The sequence below is a fragment of the Simochromis diagramma genome, unplaced genomic scaffold, assembly GCF_900408965.1.
Source record: "Simochromis diagramma unplaced genomic scaffold, fSimDia1.1 OVJJ01000061.1, whole genome shotgun sequence".
In the NCBI taxonomy this organism is placed as follows: domain Eukaryota; kingdom Metazoa; phylum Chordata; class Actinopteri; order Cichliformes; family Cichlidae; genus Simochromis; species Simochromis diagramma.
Genome location: NW_024386945.1, coordinates 1,621,100 through 1,647,739, shown reverse-complemented (window position 1 = coordinate 1,647,739; position 26,640 = coordinate 1,621,100). Strand labels below are relative to the sequence as shown.

Below are 26,640 nucleotides of genomic sequence, written 5' to 3'. Positions count from 1 at the left end.
TTATTATCTCGTCTTGGTACTATATGTGTATTTTATTCAATGTCAGCGGTCCCCAACCTTTTTTGCGCCACGGACCGGTTTATGTCCGACAATATTTTCCTTTTTTTTTTCTTTTTTTTTTTTTGCCTGTCCCGTTTGGCTCTTTCGCCATCAGAATTATTGTCTAAAGGCGAAGAAAGATGCCCAACGGATTTACTTTACCAAATTGACCATCCCAGCCTTGCCGTAATGGTCCATTTGATTCACCTTTTATTGTTTATTTTATTTTCACTTGCTGAATACGGGACAGACTTGACTGGAGGAAAGAAGGGGAGAAAGAAAGAGGGAAAGAAAAACAGCTGAGAAGAGGGACGGGGGAGAAGGGCAAAAAACAAAAACCAACAGAATAAGCAGAGAAAAAAAATGCATATATCGATCACCTGGATCACCTGTTGAGAAAGAAAAAAGAAAACAAGCAGAAGAAAACAAGAGTAATAGAATAAACAACATCACAATGATATATGGGAATATGACAGTAAATACCAAACGTTAAACATTATTGTGCAGCACGTAAGATCGACAGCACACAGTGTGCTTTGAGGTAGGAGCCAAAAAGGGTGTAGTTTGTGGGTGTGACCACCCGTGTGTACACCTGTGAGCATGGATGCGCTTGTTTTTTTAAAAGGTTCCTTCATGTAATGATCTGCTAGACAATATTTTCACACCGGCCTTTAAGGTGTCACGGATAAATACAACAAAATAAAACCAGTACCAGTTCCAAAAAAAAGAAGAGTTATTCATAACACACGGGAAAAGACCCAGGAAAACCGAGCCTCAACTCTCGCGGCCTGGTACCAAACGACTCACAGACCGGTACCGGTCCGTGGCCCGGGGGTTGGGGACCGCTGTTCTATGTTTTAAATAAAGGTTAAAAATCAGCCTATTCATTTGCATAATGTGATATAAACATGGATAGCTTTGTCCAGAGAATAAATTCCGTCTGTCTTTCTTGAATTTATACATCTGCCTCACACACTGCTCCCAATTTGTATTTTACATTTATGTTTTGCTGTTAAAAGGTTATTTTCTAGTGATCAGTGCACATCAAGCGTGTGACATCATTGCTATGAGGCAATAAAACACGACAACTTCTGAGGGGCTGAATGGTTTTCATAGACATTGTGGCAGCATGGATTTTGACGTTACGGAGAGTAGTTGCACAGCAGCTTCATCTCATATCATTGTCCCCAAAATGGCAACTGACTCATCTGTGCAGCATGTGTATGACAGGAATTACAATCAAGCTGTCATTACCTTGAGGCCAATTGTACTGGTAATTGTGAGAGGATGACAACAGGTTGGCCAGAATTAAGGCTCATCTTCCTTTGGCTAGTTCAGCACCTGCCTGCTGGCCACAGGCCGAATTTTTTTCTGACAGCCTCAGCAGGAATGATTGATGCCTGAAGGCCTCTGATGGGTGTGTGTGTGTGTGTTTCTCAGTGCCAAGCTGCTTTATCCATCCAGCACCCTCTCTTGAAGCTCATTTAGGTCGCACCTGTCATTGCACACATTGGTTGCTTGATGTTTTTTCCTTATAGGCTCGTCGTCTGCGGACGCATACCCTTTAAAGAAAAGCAGCTACTGTGCGGTGATGATAATATTCTGGAAATTGTAATCACCTTTAGCAGATGTCTGGTGCAATGTAGGTTAAGAAAGGTGTAAATCTACATTGTTTAGCTGATGCTGCACCATGCATGTCACTAGGTTTTTCCTGCATCAGGTTCTATAATGAACAGAAATGCTGTTTTTTGCATTGTTTCAGAGTCAACGATCACATTTTTTATTTTATAAAAGAAAAATTTCCATGGGTTTTCCACCTGGATTCACCCAATCCCTCCTCCCATACACGCACATACCATAGGACCACCTATAAAGAAACAGTTAAACTTTTTCTCTATTGTTTGGTGTTGATAATCTCAGTATTTGCCGTGTGTACAATGACCTGAATGCACTGCAGTATACCAAAGTCTTTATCCTATTTTTATGCCACACACTCACAGCTCTTTTAGCTCCAAAGAATTTTAAACCTCCCAATGTCCTGATACTATTGCATTTTTCATTGGTATTTTAAGCAAAGAGTTGTGAGGTCTTAGAAGTCAGCTGGCATTAATTCCTCTGAGGCAGAGGGATTCAGCCTCTCCCTGGAAAGAGGCTTAAAAGAAAGTTCTCCTGCTTCCAAATGACTACACTTCTCCTTTCTCACATACATTTTTATATTCCTTAGTGGACAGGAGAACAATAGATAATTGAACGTGACTACGTTTAAAATACAATAAATTCTTTTAATAGAAACGTACTGGGGTGTACTAGACTTGCATATGCAAATACGTTCATTTAACTAAGTTTGAGAAGTTGACTAATTGTCTCATTGTTCTCTATGTTTGTGGGAAACAGACTGTCAGGGGTGCAGGTGTATACATAATAGATCAAAGCGAGAAGAAATACGAGGAAACTGAGATCGTTAATCCTGCTTTGTGGAAAAAAACATGAAATTTAATATATTTTTCAAACTACCATGATAGCAAATTTGAGAAACCAGTGACCAATATCACACAGAGAGGTTTTTCCAATGATGGTACAAGATTAAATTAAGTGACATATTCATGATATGCTGTACATTTTAGGTTCTAATAGCTGCTCGCTAGATTAAATTTTATCTTTAAATTAACTTCTCCATTCGCATCACATTTATTCTGGCGAGGTTGGAGAACCAGCGGTTGGCGTGCGTGTTGCGTTGGGATGAGGTTTGCACAAAGCCGGCTTTCTCGAACAGGGAAATGGCTGCTGTCTGTGGAGAGCTCACATCCAGGATGAGACGGCCGAAGCCTCTCTCTTTGCAGAAATCCAAAGCCTTCCGTGTCAACTGCGAGCCCAAGTTTTTGCGGCGCCACGAAAATGCCACGACCATGTGACACATCTCACCATAACTTCCATCCCCGGCATCTTGAGCCAGCTCAGAGCCTCCTCCCGTCACTCCGCCATTCCAGTCTTCAAACCTTTCGCCTTCTTCCTCTCCGCTTTTTCCAGTCACTGCCACCATCCCTACCACCTTGAATTGGCCATTGATGTCTGTCTCTGCTACCCAGAAGCCGTTATCTGGGTTTTCCAGGTAGCTGGCCTGAATGTCGGCCATATCTGCGCTTTGCCTCCTCATCATGTAGCCCTCATAGATATCATGGCAGCAATAATAAATGAGGCCAGCCCATGCACTGCCAAACAGTAGAGCTTGGAAGTAGGAGCTGCCTCCCAGCACATAACCAGCCATCGAAATGCTCAGAGCAACACCAATATGGTCTGGATGGCTCATGGCCTTGAAAAAGGCTGGGTAAACATGCTCAAAAATCCCATCCTTAAATAGTGACATGACCACATGTTGATCTGAAGGTCTATATTCCCTGATAGAGAACTGAACTGCATGTTAGAGGAAAAGAGAAGGGAGGGAGAGAATGAGAGCTCGGTGAGACTAATCTGCCTGTTGTTGCAATCAGAAATTCCTGCTGGATTTCACAATGGGCTAAATATGCTCACGTAACCTGTTAAATAAATATAAAATAAATCACTATGCCTCTCACTGATTCTTACCCTTTTCATTTTTAATTCATTTCTATTCCACATAAATATGAAAATGCCATTTTCATGTGACAACCTGAGGTGAAAATCACAATTAAAATTATTACTACTATTAAGATTCCAAGAGTGAGAGTCATTCTGGGGATGCAATACAATTAGGTCTCAAATGTGCTAATGATCGGAATCAAACGAAGGTGATCCTGAGGCAACAAACAAAAGCGTTTTAGTTTTATTGAAACGTGTTTATGTCATTAAGGGTTGTTAGTACTGCCATTCATCTGCACCCGTGCTGTCTTATTAGTTCTCTTGTTCATAACCAACATGACAAGAACAACAACAAAAATAGCATAAAAGATGAAAATAATCAGAAGTTTAACTTACAATTGTTTTTCTGGGCCATGCTGACGCCTTCCCCTCGTCTTTTGGTCTTTTTCTTACTCTGACAGACTTAAAGCTGCCCCAGACTTAATCTACAGATTGTGATAATCAGCCATTCACAAAAGGGACTGAAATTAGTCTGAGCATGCTCACCTATGAGTTCACACCACACACACACACACACACAGTGTAGACCTGAAATGACTTTGAAGTATAACTGCTAAGGTTTGTATAAAACATTGAGGTTTATATAAGAAATTTTACACTTTGATTTAGATTCTGTGGAAGCGTGCTTTAAGTTAATTGAAATTAAACACGGGATTGTTTTGGTTATTTAATTTTTTTTAACTTAATTGGGCTTAGTCAACAGAGTAAAGAACTTCATCACTGGATTTGTCAGGGAGGATGAGCACAGATCCTGAACATATTAAATCAGAAAAATGATCAGAATGTGAATTCAGGAACCATTCGAAAACTTCAAAGATACTTCCAAGAATAAAATGTTCTTATTAATCTCTTTTTTGGGTGCTTCAGTTTTGGTGGTTTTCTCTCGGGAATCTGCTTTGGATCTCCAGACCGCTTCTTCCGCACAATATAAGGTGAAAGTAAAATTAATATTGTCTAGGCCCCTGACATAAAAGTGTCCTATAGCGCTGGTGACAGTGTCTTGTGCAATAACCCGGTGGCCCTCTGACATGATTAAATTTCCTCAGCAGGAGAAAGGCCTTTACACCTGTTTAAATCAATAGCACTGCCTCATGAATCTGTGAGCCCTGGAAGGTCAAGCAACTGTGGAACTTTCTGAAACCATTTCACATCTGCAGAGTGAATTCTGAATGCAGAAGTGAAACCTCCTCCACTCCTATGATCACGTTCGGTAAGCATGTATTTTTTCTTCTGTTTACATTCAGAGGCCTGTATCACAAAATCCTTAACTCTCATCTGCATACACAGTTAGTTGCATAAACCACGCCAAATTTACGCACTAATTAAAACCTTTAAAGTCATGATCTTTGGTTATGTGGCCTATGTAGACACATTCAATTGAGAGTCCTGAGACCAATGTAATGCAACGATAGGTTAAATATTAAGCTTACCTAATAAACCTTTTACAGTTACAGTTTTTAAGTTATCACCTACCATGTTCAAAGAAAAGTAACAAGCTGCTTTAAGTTGTTCGGTATTCATCGCATGTAGGGTTAGTCCTTATTCTTTGTGTGATGGTGAGAAAATAAATACCCCTCTGTACATCCATAATGATGATCCATCCAACAAGGACGGTTAACCTGAATGAATATCCAGACTGAATACTGACATACAAATGTACTGAAGTGCAATTGAAAAGTTATACAAGCCCAGTCCTGGCGCTGAATGAATCTTAACAAAATAATTCAAATCTGCAAAATAACTTCTGCTACTCAACAATAGATGGGAACATACTTACCAGCTTGCTGGTTTGCGTTGATGTTATAAATGGAATGGAAACAATTTAAATGATTTAAAAGGTTCACATTCACTGACTATGAAGTTCTGTTTTGGCATTAATGCTTAAAGATACTTTTTTTGCACTAAAGCAACATACTCTGAAATCACATCAGCTTTGAAAGACACATTTGTAATGAAATTAAAAGATGTTTACGGCGCAGTCCTAAAAAGGTCATTTTTCCTTCCATCCATCTTCGTTCATTTGTTCAGTTCAAAGTTGTGGGGAGGCTAAAAAAAAAATCAAAAATATCCCACATTCACAACCAAGGCTAATTTAGACTTACCAGATAACCTAACACATGGGAGGAAGGAGTAATTACACAGACAGAACCCACGCAAGCACAAACTTTTTATTTTTATATGTCTTTACTCAACAAATGTGAGTAAAATGCTGTTCTCAAAGTGTCACTTGGTTTATCCTGACTTTTGGTGATTTTCTGGGGAACATAATCGCAATCAAAAAACATGAATAAGATGAAATACTTGTTTGCCATCAAAGGCTACATATGGATTCTAACAGAATGATGTGTGGACAAATATCTTAAAAAGGCAACACACAGTTGTGGTGTATAAACTCTTCAGAAAAGCAGCTGACAACAGCTCTTGGTCACCAGTTGGGGGTAAAAGCTACAGATTCAGTCAGTGTAGTAAATTCACCTGTGTGATGACCTTGAAGACAAGCTTCTACTCCTACGTGCTGATTCATACTGAAAACCTGAAAAGTAAATGCTCTTTTCTTGGGAAAGAGTAGCATTCCGTAATAGTGTAGATCAGGGTCAGCAAATGATGTGTGAAGAAGGACAACCTAACTGTAAAAATCACTGTGTATTGACAAAAGTACCTAAGGTGAACAGCATTATACATTACATGTCTGAAAAGGCCGATTATGCTCTTGGAGTCACCACCGTTCACCTTAAAGTTGAATAAACTATTGCTGAGCATTTTATTTCTAAACACGAAAGTTAAAACCATTATTTGAATTAATAAGAATATGCTGTAGCATTCATCAAGTCACACTTGTTCATGAAGTGTCACGAATTGCTTTCAGTACATAACACCTCGTCATCACAGGTAATATTAATCTCACTTGATAGAATTAGTTAAGAGTGCTTCAGAATTGATTGCACATTGTCTTGAAATAAAAAGTCGCAAGTTAAAAAAAAACTATTGAAGTTGCCCTGGAAACTAATCACTCTAGACTAACTACATGGTCCATTTATAATGAAGACTGTAAACTAATGAGCCTGTTTCGTATGCTTGTCATAGAAGTATGACATTAAGACATTAACCCATTATATTACCGAGATTTTCTCTTCCTATCCAGTCGCCATCATTTGAAAACACCCAAGAAAAAGTTATTTTCAACACACTGCGTCTCCAACAGTTCTGAATTTAACTTTGTCATCTCCTGTGACACAAAAGTACATATACACTGAGCTAACACTTTCCAGAGATTTCCATTTAGCCTTGCTATAATGGTAGACAGTGGTGGTAGACAGTGTATTTTTTATCTTTAGGCTTTTTGCTCAAAGGCAGCATTAAAATAACATGCGTTGAGAACAGCGGGCAACATGTCATGTGACTGTAAGAAACTAATAACATCCACATTTAAATTAGCGTATTTACCATTATGTAATGAGTTTCAGAAGTACATGCAGGCAACTGCTAGCTGCTTTCTTCTGCGCTTTGTGCTAAGATAAGCTAGCTGGCTAACTGACCTATATTTACTTTGTGGCTATAAAGGCATAAATTCGTAAAGTTTTTATTAATGTTATTAGCAAAAAAAAAAGCCCTGAGATGGAAAAAGACAGCAACTTAACAAAGCTGCAGAAAACATCTGTCAATTTTCCATCCATCTCAAGCCATGCATTGCATTTTCAGATAAGTTTCCAGTTACCATTACCGAATTTCTATCACCTAAAACTGCCATAGCCCCTAAGCACCACTTAAGCAGTGTTTGTTTTTGATCTTGCAAAGCAAGATCCACTTATAGTTCAAACAGACCTATGAATTTTAGATCTTGATGGATCACTAATGCTTCATTTAGCAGGCATTAGTGATCCATCACATAATTAGTCTTTGGATAAGGGAATAATATTTTGGTTAGGTTAGCACAAGCCTCTGGTTTAATGCTAAACTGAATAGACTGAAAACGAAATACAAGAAACTAAGCCAAAAACTATAAACAAGGAACTAAAACTAGGAAACTGGAACATAGAACTTGGAATTATAAGGAGGACGACACGATTAACACACAGAGGAAGACAGAGGACTAAATACACAAAGGAAAAAGAAGCGAAACATTGCTGGAACAGATCTAACCGAATAGACAGAGAGGAAGCCAAACAGAACACAATAAACACAGGACAAGGGACTATCAAAATAAAACAGGAAACACAAGAAACACACTGACAGACAGATTGGGACTGGGGAAGAACAGACATGAGAATATAACTGACTAGGGAGACAGAAAGACAACACAGTCAGGACACAGGAGATGCACAAACATAGAGACAAGGGTGACTAGATGTGACACAGGAGAGGCACAGAAACAAAACCTAAAGACCAGAGACTACAAATATAACCAGAAAATAACTAAGAGAACTAGAAATACAAATGACTACACCATGAATAACACTAAATCCTCACAAGGGTTGAAAGAGAGTGTTTAACTGCAGTCCCATATTTCAGGCTTTGGAGGCAACTGAGACCAAACTGAGGGGCTAGACCAACTGAACAACATCCATTTGAGTATTTTGGCTCAACCAGCCTTGTAAAATTAACTGGTGGGCATGGTAGGCAGGCACTGATCTCCTCTAACTGAAAAAACCTGAGTAAGGGTAGTTCTGAAAATGCTAACCTACTACACTTTAATGCCATAGACTCATGCTTTCTGTCACCGCTGACCTACTTGATTAGCTCAAGATAACAACTTTAATCTTCAAAGAAAATCAAAGTCATGCCAATATTTGTTTCAACTGATGTGTGAATAACGGGAGACGCCCAATAGTAACTGCACAAAAAAGAACACAATGTCTGAATGCGAATCTGCAACCTTTCATTTTGTTTTTTTTAATCACACATTGCAGTATAATTGTACAAAGAAACCAGGGTGCACGCTTTGGTTGTCTTGGACAGCCCTTTTAGATTATGAGAGATAAGATAGCATAATGAAAGTCTGGAATCACAACAGCCCCAAGAGGGGTGGAAGGCTGCCTTCCATCAAATCTTACTTTATAATCTTACTTCATCACAATCCAAGTCATGCTTCGTTCTTAGTAACTGCTGTGACACTTCACCAACTGTACGCAGACAAAAGCGATTGTCTCACCTCAAAGTGAGAATCCCAGGTAATTTTCATAGTGGAAATAATAGGATTTTAGTCATACATAACTCCCTGTTGCTACAGTTTCTTGTATTTTAAATTCTACTGAAGAATAAAGGAAAGCTGTCTATAAACATATTGTATCGCAGAGGGAAGACGGGGTTAGTTGTAAACAAAGCGCGGATGAAGGATGATCAGTACTGGAGACGACCAAGCTTCCATCCGAGGCTCACGGATGTTTTTAGGGTTTTATTTGCAGCACTGAAGATTTTACACCGGAATAGTCTAAAAGTTAGTAATAACCATAACAGCCCCATGAGGGGGTATTCGTGTTATACAACAGACAGTCAGAGGGCTCAACAACAGAGGTACATGTTGTTATTCTGAGCCATCCATGAGGCAAAAAAGAAGAAAAAAAAAAGAAAAAAGTTTAGGGGTTGTGACAGAAAAAAGGCCACATTGTACTGCTACTTAAATCAAAAAGATTTATCCTCTGGGTGACATCAAAGTTTTATTTGTATTTATTTTTTGGCCTCAGGGTGGTGCTTTAGGAAAGGTTATTGCTGCACACGTCTTTTTAAATTTTGGGATATTTTGGATGGGACTCGTGTTTCTTTTCTGACGTGTTGCCAAGAATAATTGTAACCCAGTAGAGAAAACTGCCTTTTGTAATTTTTTTTTTTCTTGTTTTCGCTTTATTTGTATAAATGTATTTTCATTCTTTTATTTTGAAAAGAAACATTTATTTTGAAAAAAGGAAGTGTGATCCTCTAGCAAACTTTATTTTTCTGTTGCCGGATCACAAGGGATAAATGCCTTTTTCATTGGCCGAAGGTGGTTTTAGCCCCATCTTCCGAAATACCAGACCATCATTTCACATGAGCTAGATCTTTTCGCACGTGGAAGTAGATGAGACAGGCCACGGATAGCTCGTGCGGAATTTTCTAACATTTTGGTGAGTTGAGCCCATGGGTTTGAAAAGTTAATAATGTGTTAGTCTGTTGCTAAAAGTTGTTTCTTCTGTTCATACCGATTCGCGAGTGGTAATTTGCTGTTTAAAAACGGTTGAAATGCTGTTTGTGGTAGAATTTGTTTAGCATACTTGAAGGATGATTGGAAAAATGTATTATCTTGCTGGTTATACCTATTAATCATAATTTCATGGTTAAAAAGAGAACAAGAAATTCATTTGTTGTTTTACATGGTTAAAATAATTTCATGTATGACGAGAGATATATTCAAAGCATGCATGTAATGTATTACTGTGGTAATGTGAAAGAAATGTGAAAAGAGATAAAGAACTAAAGCTATAGCTGTGATACAAGAGAAGAAACGGAGCTGGCTGTGTACAATAATGTTAATATTGTTGTGCAGGCTAGGTTTTTTTCCCTTGTCCGTGTGGAAGGAACTAAGATTTTGGATTCCGATGGATTCTCTCCGGATGGAGATGGCGAGCCTGAGCCCAGACTGAACTTTGCAGAGGAACTTACTCTTCTTCCTCGACGGAGACTCCCAAGTGGTAACACACAAACCACAAACGAAAGAGAAAAAGAACTAGACTAAGAGTTTTTGACTTGACAAATGACCAAAGACAAAAAGACAATTGAATATTGAGCTCAAACGACTATTTTTGGGGTTATTTTTGTTTTGCCGGCTTATTCTTATTATTGTTATTGTTATTATCACTACTACTGTCAATGTGGAATTTGTGTCTTGTTTATTTCATTCTTGTGCAAAATAATAACTGTTGCTGCTCAAATTCCTGTCTCCAGCCATTTCATTCTGCATTCGCCTCGCTTTCTATTGTGGCCCTGCCGAACCTAGCAACTGGTCCGTAGTTTGGCTGTCCTAAACTATTTAAAATGAGTCAGTGGTTACAGTAAGTCTTGGCGAGCCAGCCAGGAGCCTTTTTCTCATGTGATTACAAGTATATAACGCACCCCAAATGGACCGTCTTGTTGAACGTGAATCTGTTAAAGTCCCAAATTCGGTGATCGTGAGCGAAATAGCTGGAGATGAGCAAATTGATGAGGTGACTGAATTCCTAAAACAGTATGGGTCAATCTCAAGAGTCTTAAAGGTAGATGATGGTAAATCTGAGTTTATCTCGAGTGTTGTTGTTGAGTACAATTCAGGTACTGCTGTTGATGCTCTTGAGCCGTTGCCTTACAACCACATATCCGATAGCGGGGTTAAGTATAGAATACAGTCTCTTGCAAGCGTATACACGCGATGTGTGGGGAATGATACAACCAAGTCATATCTCACTGAGTTAAAAAACCTAGCCAAAATGAGCGGCCGAGGGTTTGCAGATGTTCTGAAAGACATGATGTCACAGATAGCTGAATCAATCAAAGAGCCTGAACATGATCAATCAGAGCAAATTGACTTACCTGAATCTCCCTTGGCTGAGTTTCAGCCTTCAGCTGTTGAACCCAGTGTTGATGGTGCACAGCAATCGAACCAGTCAAATCACACTGCAAGAAACCCAGCTCATAGTGTACCCACCATACCTGCACCTGATTTAAACCCTCCTGAGGTGCAGCGTGTAGTAGTTGAGCACATTGTGAGAAGAGATGATCATTCAGTGCAACATTTTTCACAAAAACTCAGAGCTTTTTCTGGCAAGGACCCCCGGCCAACCTATGAGCCAGATTATGATACTTGGCGTTCCAGTGCTGAACTAATCTTGAGTGACACTTCCATGTTGCAACTGCAACAATCGCAAAAGATTCTTGAGTCTCTCTTACCCCCGGCAGCTGACGTAGTTAAGCACTTGAACCCAGACAGCTCACCTGCAGACTACCTTCAAATGTTGGATTCTGCCTATGGGACAGTTCAAGATGGTGGAGAGCTTTACGCCAAATTTCTTGACACCTTCCAAAATCCAGGTGAGAAACCGTCGTCATACCTACAACGCCTTCAGGTAGCTTTAACTCACACTGTAAGACGGGGTGGTGCTTTAAGCAATGATGTTGACAGACTCCTTGTCACGCAGTTCTGTCGTGGTTGCTGGGATGATTCCCTTTTAAACGCACTTCAACTAAAACAAAAACGGATAAACCCCCCATCTTTTCCTGAGTTGCTTCTCTTATTACGCACAGAAGAGGACCAAAATGCTACCAAAACCATGCGGATGAAGCAACATTTGAACATCACGAAACAAAAAGCGACATACCACCTCCAAACAGTCAAAGGCTGCTTAGACGAAAATGAAGACACAACCACCTTAAGCTCAATTAAAGAACTCTCAAAGCAAGTTGCAGAGCTCCAGGCCCAACTGGTGCAGCTGACTGCGAAATCAAAAGCGCAGAATTCCAGATATGCCCCCCATACCAAGTCTAAAGAAAACCGAAAGCCAGACAAAGTGAGCAAGGAGCCCTCAGAACGAACAGTTAAACCTCAAAGTACCCCACCCAAACCGTGGTACTGTTTCCAATGTGGAGAAGATGGCCACATCAAGCCAAACTGCGAAAATGAACCAAACCCAGCCCTAGTTGCTGAAAAGCGCAAACTGTTTAAAGAAAAACAGAGGAAATGGGAGGTTGAGAACCCTCCAGCCACTAAGGAACAGTTAAACTGAAAACAGTCTCTATTGCGGGGCAAATGGAGACTGCAGCCAGGCGATCATGTCCCACTAAGTACATGCAACATGCTAACTGTAAGCAGTCTGTCACTAAGCCACAGAAGTATAGTCTGCCAAAAGGGTTGGTTGGCTCTAAATGCACAGCAGTAGTTAGCATTTCTGGCATTAATGTGAATTGTCTCCTGGACTCAGGGTCACAAGTGACCACAGTCGCTGAGTCGTTCTACAAACAGAACTTTCCAGATCAAAACCTTAACTCACTCTATGATCTTTTAGAAGTGGAGGGTGCTGCAGGTCAGCCCGTCCCCTATTTGGGTTATATAGAGACATGCATTACTTTTCCAAAAGACTTCTTAGATGCAGAGATTGACATACCAACCTTAGCTCTTGTTGTTCCAGACACTCATCCAAACAGTCAGACCCCAGTGTTGGTGGGAACAAACACGCTTGATGTCCTTTATGAAAAATTTTTAGACCTTAAGACTTCTGACTACTTACCTAGTCCTTGTGGGTTTAGAGCCCTGTTGAAAACTCTAGAACTAAGACATACACAGAACAAAGATGGGAGCATTGGGTTAGTTACCCTGTCAGGCAAGGCTACAGCTGTAGTTCCAGCAGGCCAAACAGTAGTTTTAGAGGGATCTGCTAACGTTCATTGTACTGCAGCAGACACGTGTGCCATAGTTGAACACCCCTCTCAGTCTTCCTTGCCTGGTGGCCTTTGTGTTAAAACTTGCTTGATAACACTTCCTTCCCGAGCTCCACACAAAGTGCCTGTTATGATTACAAATGAAACAGAACAAGATGTTACTATCCCGTCTACTTGTGTCATTGCAGAGCTGGGAGCTTTCCATTGTATCATGTCCCAGCATAATGTCACCAGTGTGAGTGAGTCAGCCACAAGCAAGACACCGCTGAATTTCAATTTTGGTGACTCTCCGATTCCACATGAATGGAAAGAGAGGATAACCAAGCAACTCAATGACATTCCGGAAGTATTCGCTTTTCATGATCTTGACTTTGGGTGTACGAACAAGGTGAAACATTCCATCAAGCTTAATGATCCGACTCCCTTCAAGCACCGTGCACGCCCTATACACCCTCAAGATCTTGAGGCTGTCCGGAAACACCTGCAGGAGCTGCTTGCTGCAGGTGTGATAAGAGAGTCTCAATCACCTTTCTCGTCTCCCATTGTTGTGGTGAGAAAGCGGAACAATGATGTGCGTCTATGTATAGACTTTCGCAAGCTGAACTTGCAAACAATAAAAGACTCTTACGCACTTCCAAATCTGGAAGAGACATTCTCTGCCCTTTCAGGATCCAGGTGGTTCACGGTCCTCGATCTGAAATCTGGGTATTACCAGATAGAAGTTGAGGAGGCAGACAAAGAAAAGACCGCGTTTGTGACACCGCTTGGGTTCTGGGAGTTTAACCGCATGCCGCAGGGCATAACCAACGCCCCAAGCACCTTCCAGCGGCTGATGGAGCGCTGTGTTGGTGATATGAACTTACATGAAGTGCTCGTCTTTTTAGATGATCTCATCATCTTCTCAGATAGTTTGGAAGAACACGAACGCCGACTTATGCGGGTACTCCATCGCCTTAAAGAGTATGGCCTGAAGTTATCGCTGGAAAAATGTAAATTTTTCCAAACCACAGTTCGGTATCTTGGGCATGTAATCTCTGAAAGCGGAGTTGAGACGGATCCCGAAAAGATTCAGGCCCTCAAGACCTGGCCACGGCCCAAGAATCTCAAAGAACTAAGATCTTTCCTGGGGTTCTCGGGGTACTACAGACGTTTTGTAAAAGGGTACTCGTCCATAGTACGCCCACTCAATGACCTCACTCGTGGTTACCCACCACTACGTAAGAAATCAAAGTCCAAAGAACCCAACCAGACCTACTTTGATCCCAAACTGCCATTTGAGGACCGATGGACCGCAGAGTGTCAAAAAGCTTTTGACTCCATCATTGAAAAGCTAACGTCAGCCCCCGTCTTAGGCTTTGCAGACTCGAAGCTGCCTTATGTGCTCCATACCGATGCCAGTACTACTGGCTTAGGTGCAGCACTCTACCAGGAGCAGGAGGGTCAGCTCAGAGCCATAGCTTTTGCCAGTCGTGGGTTATCAAGAAGTGAAGCACGATATCCAGCCCACAAGTTGGAATTTTTAGCACTCAAATGGGCAGTGACTGAAAAGTTTCACGATTATTTGTATGGTGGTCAGTTCACTGTAGTTACAGATAGTAACCCACTCACATACATATTGACCTCTGCTAAGTTAGATGCCACTGGCTATAGGTGGCTTGCCGCTTTATCTAACTACAACTTTAAGTTACAGTATAGAGCGGGCAAGCACAACCTAGACGCAGATGGGTTGTCTAGACGTCCTCATGGAGAACTCGTAAATGATGTCCAGTCCAGGAAAGAGCAGGAGCGTGTAAGCCAATTTGTAGAGCGTCACCTAGCTGACACTGGCACCACTGACACCATAAAGCTTATAGATAGTGATGTTGTCCAAGCAATCTGTCAAAATCACCTTGTAAAAGTCAGTGATGATTGTCAGGATAGTGGTGTTACACTTGTAGAATCGCTTACCCTCTCAGCTGACGCGATTCCAGACATCTATGTTTCAGAAGAACATCATGGCTTACCAACCATCCCTGCCTTGTCCCAATCAGAAATTAAGGATAAGCAGAGAGCAGACTCGACAATCAGCCAAGTTATCAAACAAATCGAACATGGTCAGACACCTCCACCGACTGTTAGAAAAGAACTCCCAGATCTCCCTCTTTTGCTTAGGGAACTCAATCGGTTGGAAATGCACAATGAGGTGTTATACAGAAAAAGACAAGATGGAGACCAGGTGACCCACCAGCTTGTTCTTCCTGAGGAGCTCAGAGCTTCAGTGCTCCAAAGTTTGCATGATGACATGGGCCACTTAGGTATCGACAGAACCCTTGATCTGGTCAGAACCCGATTCTATTGGCCACGCATGGCGACACAGGTTGAGCAGAAAGTGAAAACATGTGATCGTTGTATACGGAGAAAGAGTCCCCCTGAAAAAGCAGCTAGACTGGTCAACATAACAACAACCAGACCTTTAGAACTCGTCTGTATGGATTTTCTCATTCTAGAACCAGACAGTAGCAACACACGGGATATCCTTGTGATAACCGATCATTTCACTAAGTTTGCCCTCGCGTTGCCCACCTCTAATCAAAAGTCACGAACGGTCGCCAGGTGCCTGTGGGACCAGTTCATTGTCCACTACGGCATACCTGAGCGCCTGCACAGCGATCAGGGTCCTGATTTCGAGGCAAAACTGATAAAAGATCTGTGTGAGATCTCTGGGATAAAGAAAATAAGAACTACCCCGTACCACCCACGTGGTAACCCTACTGAACGATTTAATAGAACACTACTTAGTATGTTAGGAACACTGGAATCCAAACAAAAGTCTCACTGGAAAGACTATGTTATGCCATTAGTACATGCGTACAATTGCACCCGTAGTGATGCAACAGGGTTTACACCCTACGAGTTGATGTTTGGCAGAAAACCCAGATTAGCTGTTGATCTTGCATATGGACTTCCTCTCAGCAAAGATCAAAAAGTGACACATTCGCAATATGCTGAAAGTCTCAAGAAACGGCTAGAGGAAAGCTATAGGTTAGCTTCTCAAACCGCACAAAAAGTGGCAGACAAGAATAAGGCCAGATTTGATCGCAAAATAACTGTTTCAGAACTTGAACCTGGGGACCGGGTTTTAGTTAGAAACGTGCGGCTGCGTGGCAAGCATAAACTTGCTGATAAATGGGAGGCAGATATCCATGTAGTAGTCAAACGTGCAGGTGACCTACCCGTTTATACTGTTAAACCTGAGTCCAAGCAAGGTCCCTCCCGAACTTTACACAGAGACCTGTTGCTTCCCTGCAGTTTCCTCCCGGTTGCCACCGCAGACACATCTGAGCCACAGCAGGTTCACCGTCCTAAAACGCGTCAAACTGTTGTCACAGAAAGCAATGAGGATGAAGAATCAATGGAACTTGACAATGAACTTTTCATTCAATGGGTTGATGATTCCCCATGTGAAGAAATAGCCAGATTTACTACTGTACATGAATATCCAAAACCTTCTCATGAACCAGACATTACAAACTTACCTGATTGTGACCTTTCTGAAACTGCTAGCAACAAGGAGCTGAATATGGATAAAGATGCAAGCAAAGACGAACTTACCAATCATGTGCTTGTTGAAAACTTACCAGATGGAGATGAGATTGTCCACAGGATTGTCAATTCCAATGGAACGGGAACCGTATTGGATGAATCACCTGAGGATTTGGTTAAAGAACCAGGAAACCAGCCTGTTAACTCACCTGATGAGATGGACAGTTGTGATCCCATTACAACTCAACCAGTAAGACAGTCAACAAGAATCAGACATCCACCTAAAAGACTTGATTATCCTGATTTAGGAAACCCTCTAGTTACTGTTGTGAAATCACTTTTCCAGGGTTTGAGCATAGCCTTTTCTGAGTCCCTAAACAGTACAGAGGGACAGTACTGGCTACACATGCAACGAGACGTGCATGACATTTAGCTGGGGAGAGTGTAACCCAGTAGAGAAAACTGCCTTTTGTAATTTTTTTTTTTCTTGTTTTCGCTTTATTTGTATAAATGTATTTTCATTCTTTTATTTTGAAAAGAAACATTTATTTTGAAAAAAGGAAGTGTGATCCTCTAGCAAACTTTATTTTTCTGTTGCCGGATCACAAGGGATAAATGCCTTTTTCATTGGCCGAAGGTGGTTTTAGCCCCATCTTCCGAAATACCAGACCATCATTTCACATGAGCTAGATCTTTTCGCACGTGGAAGTAGATGAGACAGGCCACGGATAGCTCGTGCGGAATTTTCTAACATTTTGGTGAGTTGAGCCCATGGGTTTGAAAAGTTAATAATGTGTTAGTCTGTTGCTAAAAGTTGTTTCTTCTGTTCATACCGATTCGCGAGTGGTAATTTGCTGTTTAAAAACGGTTGAAATGCTGTTTGTGGTAGAATTTGTTTAGCATACTTGAAGGATGATTGGAAAAATGTATTATCTTGCTGGTTATACCTATTAATCATAATTTCATGGTTAAAAAGAGAACAAGAAATTCATTTGTTGTTTTACATGGTTAAAATAATTTCATGTATGACGAGAGATATATTCAAAGCATGCATGTAATGTATTACTGTGGTAATGTGAAAGAAATGTGAAAAGAGATAAAGAACTAAAGCTATAGCTGTGATACAAGAGAAGAAACGGAGCTGGCTGTGTACAATAATGTTAATATTGTTGTGCAGGCTAGGTTTTTTTCCCTTGTCCGTGTGGAAGGAACTAAGATTTTGGATTCCGATGGATTCTCTCCGGATGGAGATGGCGAGCCTGAGCCCAGACTGAACTTTGCAGAGGAACTTACTCTTCTTCCTCGACGGAGACTCCCAAGTGGTAACACACAAACCACAAACGAAAGAGAAAAAGAACTAGACTAAGAGTTTTTGACTTGACAAATGACCAAAGACAAAAAGACAATTGAATATTGAGCTCAAACGACTATTTTTGGGGTTATTTTTGTTTTGCCGGCTTATTCTTATTATTGTTATTGTTATTATCACTACTACTGTCAATGTGGAATTTGTGTCTTGTTTATTTCATTCTTGTGCAAAATAATAACTGTTGCTGCTCAAATTCCTGTCTCCAGCCATTTCATTCTGCATTCGCCTCGCTTTCTATTGTGGCCCTGCCGAACCTAGCAACTGGTCCGTAGTTTGGCTGTCCTAAACTATTTAAAATGAGTCAGTGGTTACATAATAATAAGATGACAATTTGCTCAATAAACGCACGTTTTTCATGCTATCCCCTGAGTTGCTCAATTCACCAAGAATTTGGCTGCAAAATGTGAGTACATGTTATCTAAATATATCTAGAAAATCTTAAGTGCGCGCATTAAAAAAACCTGATAATAGAGTTAAACACTTTAGGAACCAAAACAGTATCAGTTCAGTATAATTAATTATTATTTTATAATTATATTTTGTTAATTATTTGTAGTGGCTGTGAAAGCTGACTTCAGTGTATTTACGTACCATGCCAAAACACCACTTTAGCTACACTGCAACCATGGGGTCTTGCAGTTAAGATAAAGCATTTGACACCATTTCACAGCAATAACGCACTGTAAGCATAAATGGAGGCCAAGCCAAACAAACTGGCATTCCTTCAGCCATTATATTGCATGCTGTGAACCAGATTATTCTAGATATTTTGCTATCAACAGGGAACACCAGAACCTTGTTAGGATGTACATCTTAGCATGGATCGGTCTAAGAACTTTCCAGAAGCAGCAGTTTTGATTCCTGTCTGTATTGACATATCCTCGACAACAACTCCCTGTTTTATATGCTTTGTAGATTAAAACGCATTTTTGTAAAGAACTAAAAAACATGTCAATCAAATCAAATACATTTTTCTATGATGCAACAGACTGGCAGATCTAAGTTATATTACACAAATGTAATATCCACTGGTACATTTTACGTGGTTTCTGCTTCCAGTTCAAGGTCTGTTTTCTTCTTTTGAAACTGACCTGAGAGACAGCTACAGAATAACTAAAAAAATAACCGTTTCCTCACCTCAGAGCAGTTAATGTATTAAAAGGAAAAGGAAAAAAATAAATACATTTACTTTATTAATGTAACTGTTTTCAGTGCAAGAGCAACGCAGCAATGCCAAAGTACTTTATAGATGAAGCAGTTAGTCGGTTTATCATCAGTGAATTTTGATTAATAATTAATTAATTCTTTGTAATTTATAAATGCGTGGCTAATTAAACCCTCGACCTCGCAGTAACAAAGCGACTCTTCTGCCATGGCTGACGTTTTTCTCTAAAGGTTTGGCTCTATCTACTACATAGAAGGTTGGTCTGAAGGGTCATCTATATCACCGACTGGATCATGAAAATGGTGTGACTCATCCGGCATTAAATATTAGATTAAAGCGTTCTCTACTCCACATTTAATGTTTCTTTATCTCTTCATTAGAGTCATCCAGAGACTTTGAAATGTCATAGTGCAGCGGTCCCCAACCCCCGAGTCGCTTGGAGTCGAAGCTCGGGTGTGAAATTTATGGTTTTCAGGCTTTTTATCGTTAACTCTGTTTCCCCGGGTCTTTTCCTGCGTTGTAGTTGGCCGTCTTAGTGTGAAAGAAGTGTTTACGCGTTACCATGGTGACCAGAGAGTATTAAGGGGAAGAGAGGAGGATGTTACTCTCATTGTTGTTGGAACATTTCGGGAGGTCGCTGCTAATAAAGTTACACAATTACACAGTGAATTCGCATTTATTATTATATTTACAAAATACCACAGTTTTTGTCTTGGTCGTATCATTTTATTATGTTGTATTTATCCGCACTACCTGAAAGGCCGGTCCGTGGCGCAAAACAGGTTGGTGACCGCTGTCATAGTGCACAAATTTCTGATGTATGCCTCAGTTTCCTCTGATGGGGTTTAAAGCAATGTATTTCTACCCTTTAGTCGTGCATGAAACCATTTTTAGTCTGAATATTTTGCAGCTATAGAGTTTACTTTTAGATTTCTTTACACAGATGGGCTGCTCTTAAAGCTTGATGAGCCGACTCCTCTGGAAAAACCACTGCACATTCCAGTGTTCCAAACCTGCTTCTGGTGCTTTTCATAATATTTCCAGCTTCTTCTCGATTTGATTCTCTGCTGTGTCAGCATCTTGAAATTTCACACTCCTACCAATTATATATATTTCTTTGTCTCTATACTCACAACTTATCGAATCAGGATGTAGTCTAGGGGGGCAAGGGTTTTTTTGATCGTGCCATCTATAGGTGGAGTCCTATGCAGGTATTATGCCCTTAAAAATGTGATTATTTAATATAAACTGATTTTAAACACACCTCCTTCATTGTCAGTGACCTTTATTTCCCAGGTTAACAAGGACTGTTTTAGATAAACCAGTAAAATTGGATGTCTGCACCTTCTTTGTTCAAATTATTGTCATGTTAATCTAAATACAAATGAAAAGGCTATACAAAGTCAGTGATTCAGCCAAAAAATAAATAAAAAATCTGGTAAGAGTGGCTTGCTTGCTCTTCTTCTGAATACAGATTGAACAACAGCAAAAAAGCTTTTCAGCAGAGCTATATTGTGGCTCAGGCTCATCCAAGGCTCTCTGGGGATGGCTGGGCCAGAGAAGGAAGCAGCGGCAGCAGCCTGAAACTAAACTCCATCTATCACACTTAAAAAGCTGCCCACCTCCACCTAGCCACAAATATGCCAGGAGATGTTGGGGGATTATAGAGGGATTTTGCAGCGAGATAAAGCTGTGAATAACCATTGGCTTGTTGTTTTCCATTAAAAGAAGCCAATATTGTTTAAGGTTAATTACTGACTTGGGGACATGGTTCAAAAGAATACAAGTCCCTGCATAATTGTGGGGTATATTAACCAACTGATTTGTCTCAGACAGGGTACATTTTGAAGAGAAGCGACTTAAGGTAAGTCTGATAAAAGAAAAGGCAGCACACTGAGGACAAAATGAATCAGAATAAGATTAGAGAAGCGGTTTTTCCCCCTCATTTAAAGTCTGATAATTTTACACTGATTAGCCATAATGCACATGTAAAGTACACTTAGTCAGATTTTGTTTCCGTCTCACTCATGCCACTTAAAAAATGCTTGCAGGGGATCTTTTATGGCCTCTGTGTCCTGATTTATTCCTGCACAACTTCCAATACCATAAAGATGAATTCAAAAGGAACCAAAGCTTCCCAAAAGAGCTCTATACTGCGACAAGATGATCAGCACTGGTTTACCCGTCAGAGGTTTAAATGTTTTGGTGTGCATGATGTGTGCATGGCCTTGCTGATACTAAGATTATAAGTACAGGATTACTTAAAAACCCTTAAAATAAAAAATGTTGAAGGCAAAAGAAAAGATTTATTGCACCCTTTTTGTATTTCTTTTTTGAGGAGGGGCAATAAACCTGTTCAAAGAAACCACAGTTAACTTTTGTGAAATTGTTGACCATCAATCCCTCTGGCAAAATGATTAGAAAGCACTGGACCTGTATTTATCTACGAAGGCAGGTGACACAAATCAATTAGTTAAATGATAAGCATGTCTTAAAGCCATAAAGGCCTGAGCAACCTGTAATTTTCTGCTTCTAAATTCAGACGCAATTAAAGTTATTATATTTTCGCCCTATTACATTTAGAAAGCCAGGTGTCCTACCAGATAGATACTCAAGACGACATTACCTTGGCCTCCAGAACAGCTGTCCTTTAACGTGCATATTAAGCAAATTAAAGAAAATCTCCAGGGCCAGCGTCCTTCATTGGCTCAATATTGTCTAACTTAGGAACATCCTGCCTCAAAGTGATGCTGAAAAACTATTCCAAGCATTAGTTATTTCTAGACTGGACTACTGTAATACCTCATTATTAGGAAATGCTCCAGGGTGAGCACTAAAGGAAATTAGAAAGAGAGATCACATTTCTGCCACACTAGCTTCTATTCACTGAATCTCTTTAAGATCCAGAATAGAATTCAATATCATTCTCCTCACAAAGTCCTGAATGAACAAGCTTCACCATACCCTAAAGACTTCACATTAATATATTATCCAATTAGCGCACTTTGTTTACAGATGGCAAGCTTACTTGTGGTTCCTGGAGCTTTTAGAAGTACATTTGAAGGCACAGTCTTCAAGTGTTAGGCTACTCTCTTGTAAAACCGGTTCTCAATTTAGGTTCAGGAGACTGATACCCTCTCTGCTTTTAAGACTGGGCTTAAAATTTCCTTTTTGATAAGTTTTACTGCCAGAATCAGGTGACCCTGAACCATCCTTTAATATTCTGATATTGGCCCAAGCTGCCAGGGGACCTCCCAGCACCTCTCCTTCACTCGCTTCTCTTTAACTCATCATTCATTTATATGCTACTAATACATTAACCTTGTAACTTTTCTCTACTGTAGTCTGTGCCATGTCCCCCCTTCTCTCTGTATATACCTGTTCCTTTTTGCAGATATCTCTGGCTCTGGTAGAGCTACATGTTCCTGGCCTGCACTTACTGGTCCCACTAGCCTGCCAAGAATATCAGCTTATATTTGAATAACAGCTGATGTCAGTAATTGTCCCACATATTTACTTGCTAACTGCTGAGCATCAAGCGTGCCTCCCACTAGATTCATTTATTTAAGCAAAACTAAGAACACTTTTACTGCTCCAAAACTGCATTAGGTAAGTTGCAGCCAGACGTTCAATAACAGAACATCACTCTGGTTCTGATCAGGCAGGCCATACATCCCAATCACGCCTCTCCAAGACTCACTGCTATTGCCTACATGAGCATTGAACTCTCCCATTGGGTGATGGAGCACGTGGAACAGCTTCCAGCAGCTTCAAATATGCTGGGGTCTCTAAGCTGTTGTTTTCGAGCATAAGCACAAACAACAGTGAGAAATCGATCCCCAACCAGAAGGTACAATAAAGCAACCCTCTCGTCCACGTGCAAAAATCCAAATGTATATGCAGCAAGCCGAGGGGATACAAGGATTCACAGTTTGTCCACAGTGAACACCATATTTGAACATAAGGGTGACCCCATAAGTGCATGAACCATAACCATCCATCCATGCTCTTTTGTTTATCCACATCAGGGTTGCAGGACGGCTGGAGCCTCTTCCAGCTGCCACAGGACGAGAGGCGGGGCACACCCTGGACAGGTTGTCAGTCAATCACAGGCTAACATACAGAGACAGACACCCATTCGCACTCACATTCACATCTATGGGCAATTTAGAATCACCAATTAACCTAACCCCACTAAATGCATGGCTTTGAACTGTGGGAGGAAGCCGGAGTACCCGGAGAGAACCCACGCAAACACGGGTAGAACATGCAAACTCCACACAGAAAAGCCCCGTTCAGGTGGTGATGTTGAACTCAGGACCTTCTTGCAGTGAGGCACAAGTCCGATCCACTATGTTGCTTGAACCATAACCACTGGGTGTAATTAGTTTTTCAATGGACTGCATAGAGGCCTGTTCCTTTTCTTTGGACTGCAGCAGCATACCTGAGAACCCGCAGCAATGCGATGCAGACATGGCAGACCAGATCTTCTGTTTTGTTACACGTGAGAAAGGCAAAAATATATTCAATATGTATAAAAGGTTTCTTCCTGTTCGCCCCTCCACTCCCAATCTTCGTCATTCATATGAATGTCTGACTTCACAGAAGCCTTTTTCCTGTTTCTCACCAAGTGCTTGCTCATGGAGGCAGACTGAATCACTGCATTTTCAGTTTGTGCGTTAATATTGTAGGGTTTTTTTATGCTACAACATAAAGTGAATTCAGATGACTGTTGTTGGGAAATGATGTTATATAAATAAAAATTAACCGAACGGAAAATTTATCAATTTCGATGTCAGTGTTATTCATTTTTTCTTATATAAAAGTTGTCATTTTAATTTGTTCTCTATTGCTAATGTTAAAGCACGACAATCTGATGGAATCCCCGCTTTATTGTAGATCTTAATTTTACATAGCTGTACCAACATAGAAGTAGCGTCTGTTATTGGCGTTTTCATTTATTTATTTTTCCATTACCTGGTAGTGCTCAGTGTTCATTTAAAAGTAAACAGCCTCCTCTTTGACTGAGAGGATTTTTTAATGGACTCTGCCTAACCGTATCCCAAAATTGGGTTAGATGTAGAGAGCATTCAAGTGTAAAATGTTTCTATGCATCAAATCATTTTATCTGATATAGCATATTACAAATGCAGATCCCATAATGCACTATGCCTAAAAGCACTGCTCTTTTGTCCTTTGACAAGGTGAAAGCACTATTTAAGAATGCAAATTGAACTCTGAGATTGAAAGGATGAACAAAAAAGCAATTTACTCTATCAATTTACTGTATTTTTGAGAATATTGTTAATCACTGCTCTTTGGATAAGGTTCCAGTAACAAGGCAATATTTTAGTAAGTAAACAAACCTAAATAAGTCATTATCACCCTAGCATCCAGCTACTAAACACCACTGTACAGTAAAGAGTCTCCATCTGACCTCTGGCCCAGCCAATTTCAACACCATATCTCTTCCTCACAGTGGAATTATAATTAGTAGGACAGATGCATAAGAAACTGCTGTATCATGCTGTCAGATGGTTTGAAACATTCAGGTTACTGGTCATCATTATTTTCATGTAGAGATACACAATTAAGATTGAACCCGAAAGTAACTTTGTTTTGCTTCTTGAATTTTATTTGCAGAAAAAAAATATATAAAAAAATACAGAAAAATATAAACTACACATCTTAAGGCAGGTTTGATATGACCACACTATCAGACCTGCCTTCTCCTCAATAGTGAGTGGAAGCAAGGACAGCTAAGATTAGGGCAACTGATGAACTGGGCATTAATCAAACGTGGCAAGTGTTGTACAAAAAAAGCAGAAAAAATAAGAAGCAAAAGTTACTTCCTTACAAAATTATCAAAAGCAGATTAATGTCCAGAAAAAAAATATAATGTACTTTGTCTGAAAAGCAATAATACGCTAAGGCCTTGTCAGGAAGGATGTGTATTGCAAGTGGTCGCTGGGGGTGAGCTAAAATAAAAAAAGAGAGCGCTACACACAAATTTCTTTCTTTCTGATTGCTATCATTGGAATCATTTGCATGAAAGATGCCAAGTTGTCTGCAAACAAACACCTTTTACCTTCCAGGCTGTGGTGAAACTAAGAAAAAATGCAATGTAAATCAGAAATGGAGAACATTTGCCTTCAAAGTAAAAGCTGTCTCTTACTGCTGCAACAAATACATTTTAAACACAAAAAATCTTACCTTTACCAACCAAATTTTACCTCCAGTTTACGTTGCATTGTACAGTTTTGCTACCACTTGGAAGTTAGTTTGCAACTGTTTGCTGCCAAGTCAGTCTTTTCCATGGAAGTAATGAGTAAAGTAATGGATTACTATAGCAAAAAAGTAATTAGATTACTGTTACTTTCCCATAAGCAGTTACTGCGTTACTGTGCTACTAAACCGTGATTTTGTTTGAGAGTGTCTCATGACAATGACGTACGAGTGTGCGACATCTGTGGCAGCAACAGATGTGTGTAGATCCACAATGGATAATATGGAGTGTAGGAGAGAGTATGACCATGCAGCGTTTAAAGCTTGGAAGCACTGACATTACTTAGCGTTTGATTCCATAAATCAGAAGCAGAATACTTTATTAATCCCTAAGCAAATTATGTAAAATGTGTATGTAAAAAGTGGCAAAAACCGTCCACTGTAGAGTCTGCGTGGAAAGAAAACTTCTTTCTACAGCGAAAAATTAAACTTCAAATCTGAGCAAGCACCTAGCACGCTGCCACGGGAATGTGAAATTCACAGAGAAACCCCTGGATCCCCCCCCCCCACTGACATGACAGCTGTGGCCTCCACCGGCCCCACCCCTGCTAAACAGGTGAAAATAACTTAAGAGCAACAGGACTTAGTGCTGCTGAATCTTTGATTTTATTCCTTTTTTGCTGTGTTTTACTTGCATCTATTTTAAAGAGTGAGCGTCAACACAACAAGTTATTTTATTTATATGCTGGAATATGCATAAAATAGGTTTAAATGTCAAATAAATTTCTTCAAGTCAAAGACAGTTGCATATAATTACATTTTTGCTTGATGCATAAAGTTAAAAGATTAAAACTAATAAAAACAAGTTTTAAAAAGAGACTTTTTCATTTGATTACATTTTATATGATGGATTATGCAGAAAAAACAGATTTGGGCTGAAAGCTCTATTGCTTTGTTATGTATTCAGGTTGTGTATCACGTTTTTAAAAAGTAACTAAGTAATAAAGTAACTAATGATATTTCAAAAATAAGTAATCAGTAAAGTAACTGGATTACTTTCCTGGAGATGTAATCAGTAATTAGTAACTAATTACTATTTTCAAGTAACGACCAACACTGGAAGCTACATGCAGCCTGCCAGCAAACAAAGCAAGTGCAAAGAGGTTTTTTGTGCACATATACCTCTTTGCGACCAAGACTTCCAGAAACACTCACCAATAAGCCACTGAATACACACCAGCATCCGTCAGTTACCAGGGAGTCACTGACCACTCTCTAGGCTGAACTGACTTTAGCCATCAACTACTACCAAAAACCTCCAGTCACC

General features: G+C 40.1%; 1 protein-coding gene and 1 long non-coding RNA gene across 2 annotated transcripts; one reads left to right on the top strand and one right to left on the bottom strand.

Annotated features, from left to right (window-relative positions):
• Nucleotides 1-818: 818 nt before the first annotated feature.
• Nucleotides 819-26,640, bottom strand: LOC120737422 (probable N-acetyltransferase camello). The gene is made up of 3 exons (XM_040038105.1): nt 26,630-26,640; nt 17,826-17,829; nt 819-4,405 (listed from the first exon to the last, which is right to left on the bottom strand). Exon 3 carries the CDS (start codon nt 3,401-3,403, stop codon nt 2,699-2,701), a length of 705 nt encoding a protein of 234 aa, XP_039894039.1. The 5' UTR covers nt 3,404-4,405; nt 17,826-17,829; nt 26,630-26,640; the 3' UTR covers nt 819-2,698.
• On the top strand, nt 9,444-10,556 carry LOC120737423. The gene is made up of 2 exons (XR_005696738.1): nt 9,444-9,752; nt 10,172-10,556. It is a non-coding gene; the product is annotated as an uncharacterized LOC120737423 (long non-coding RNA).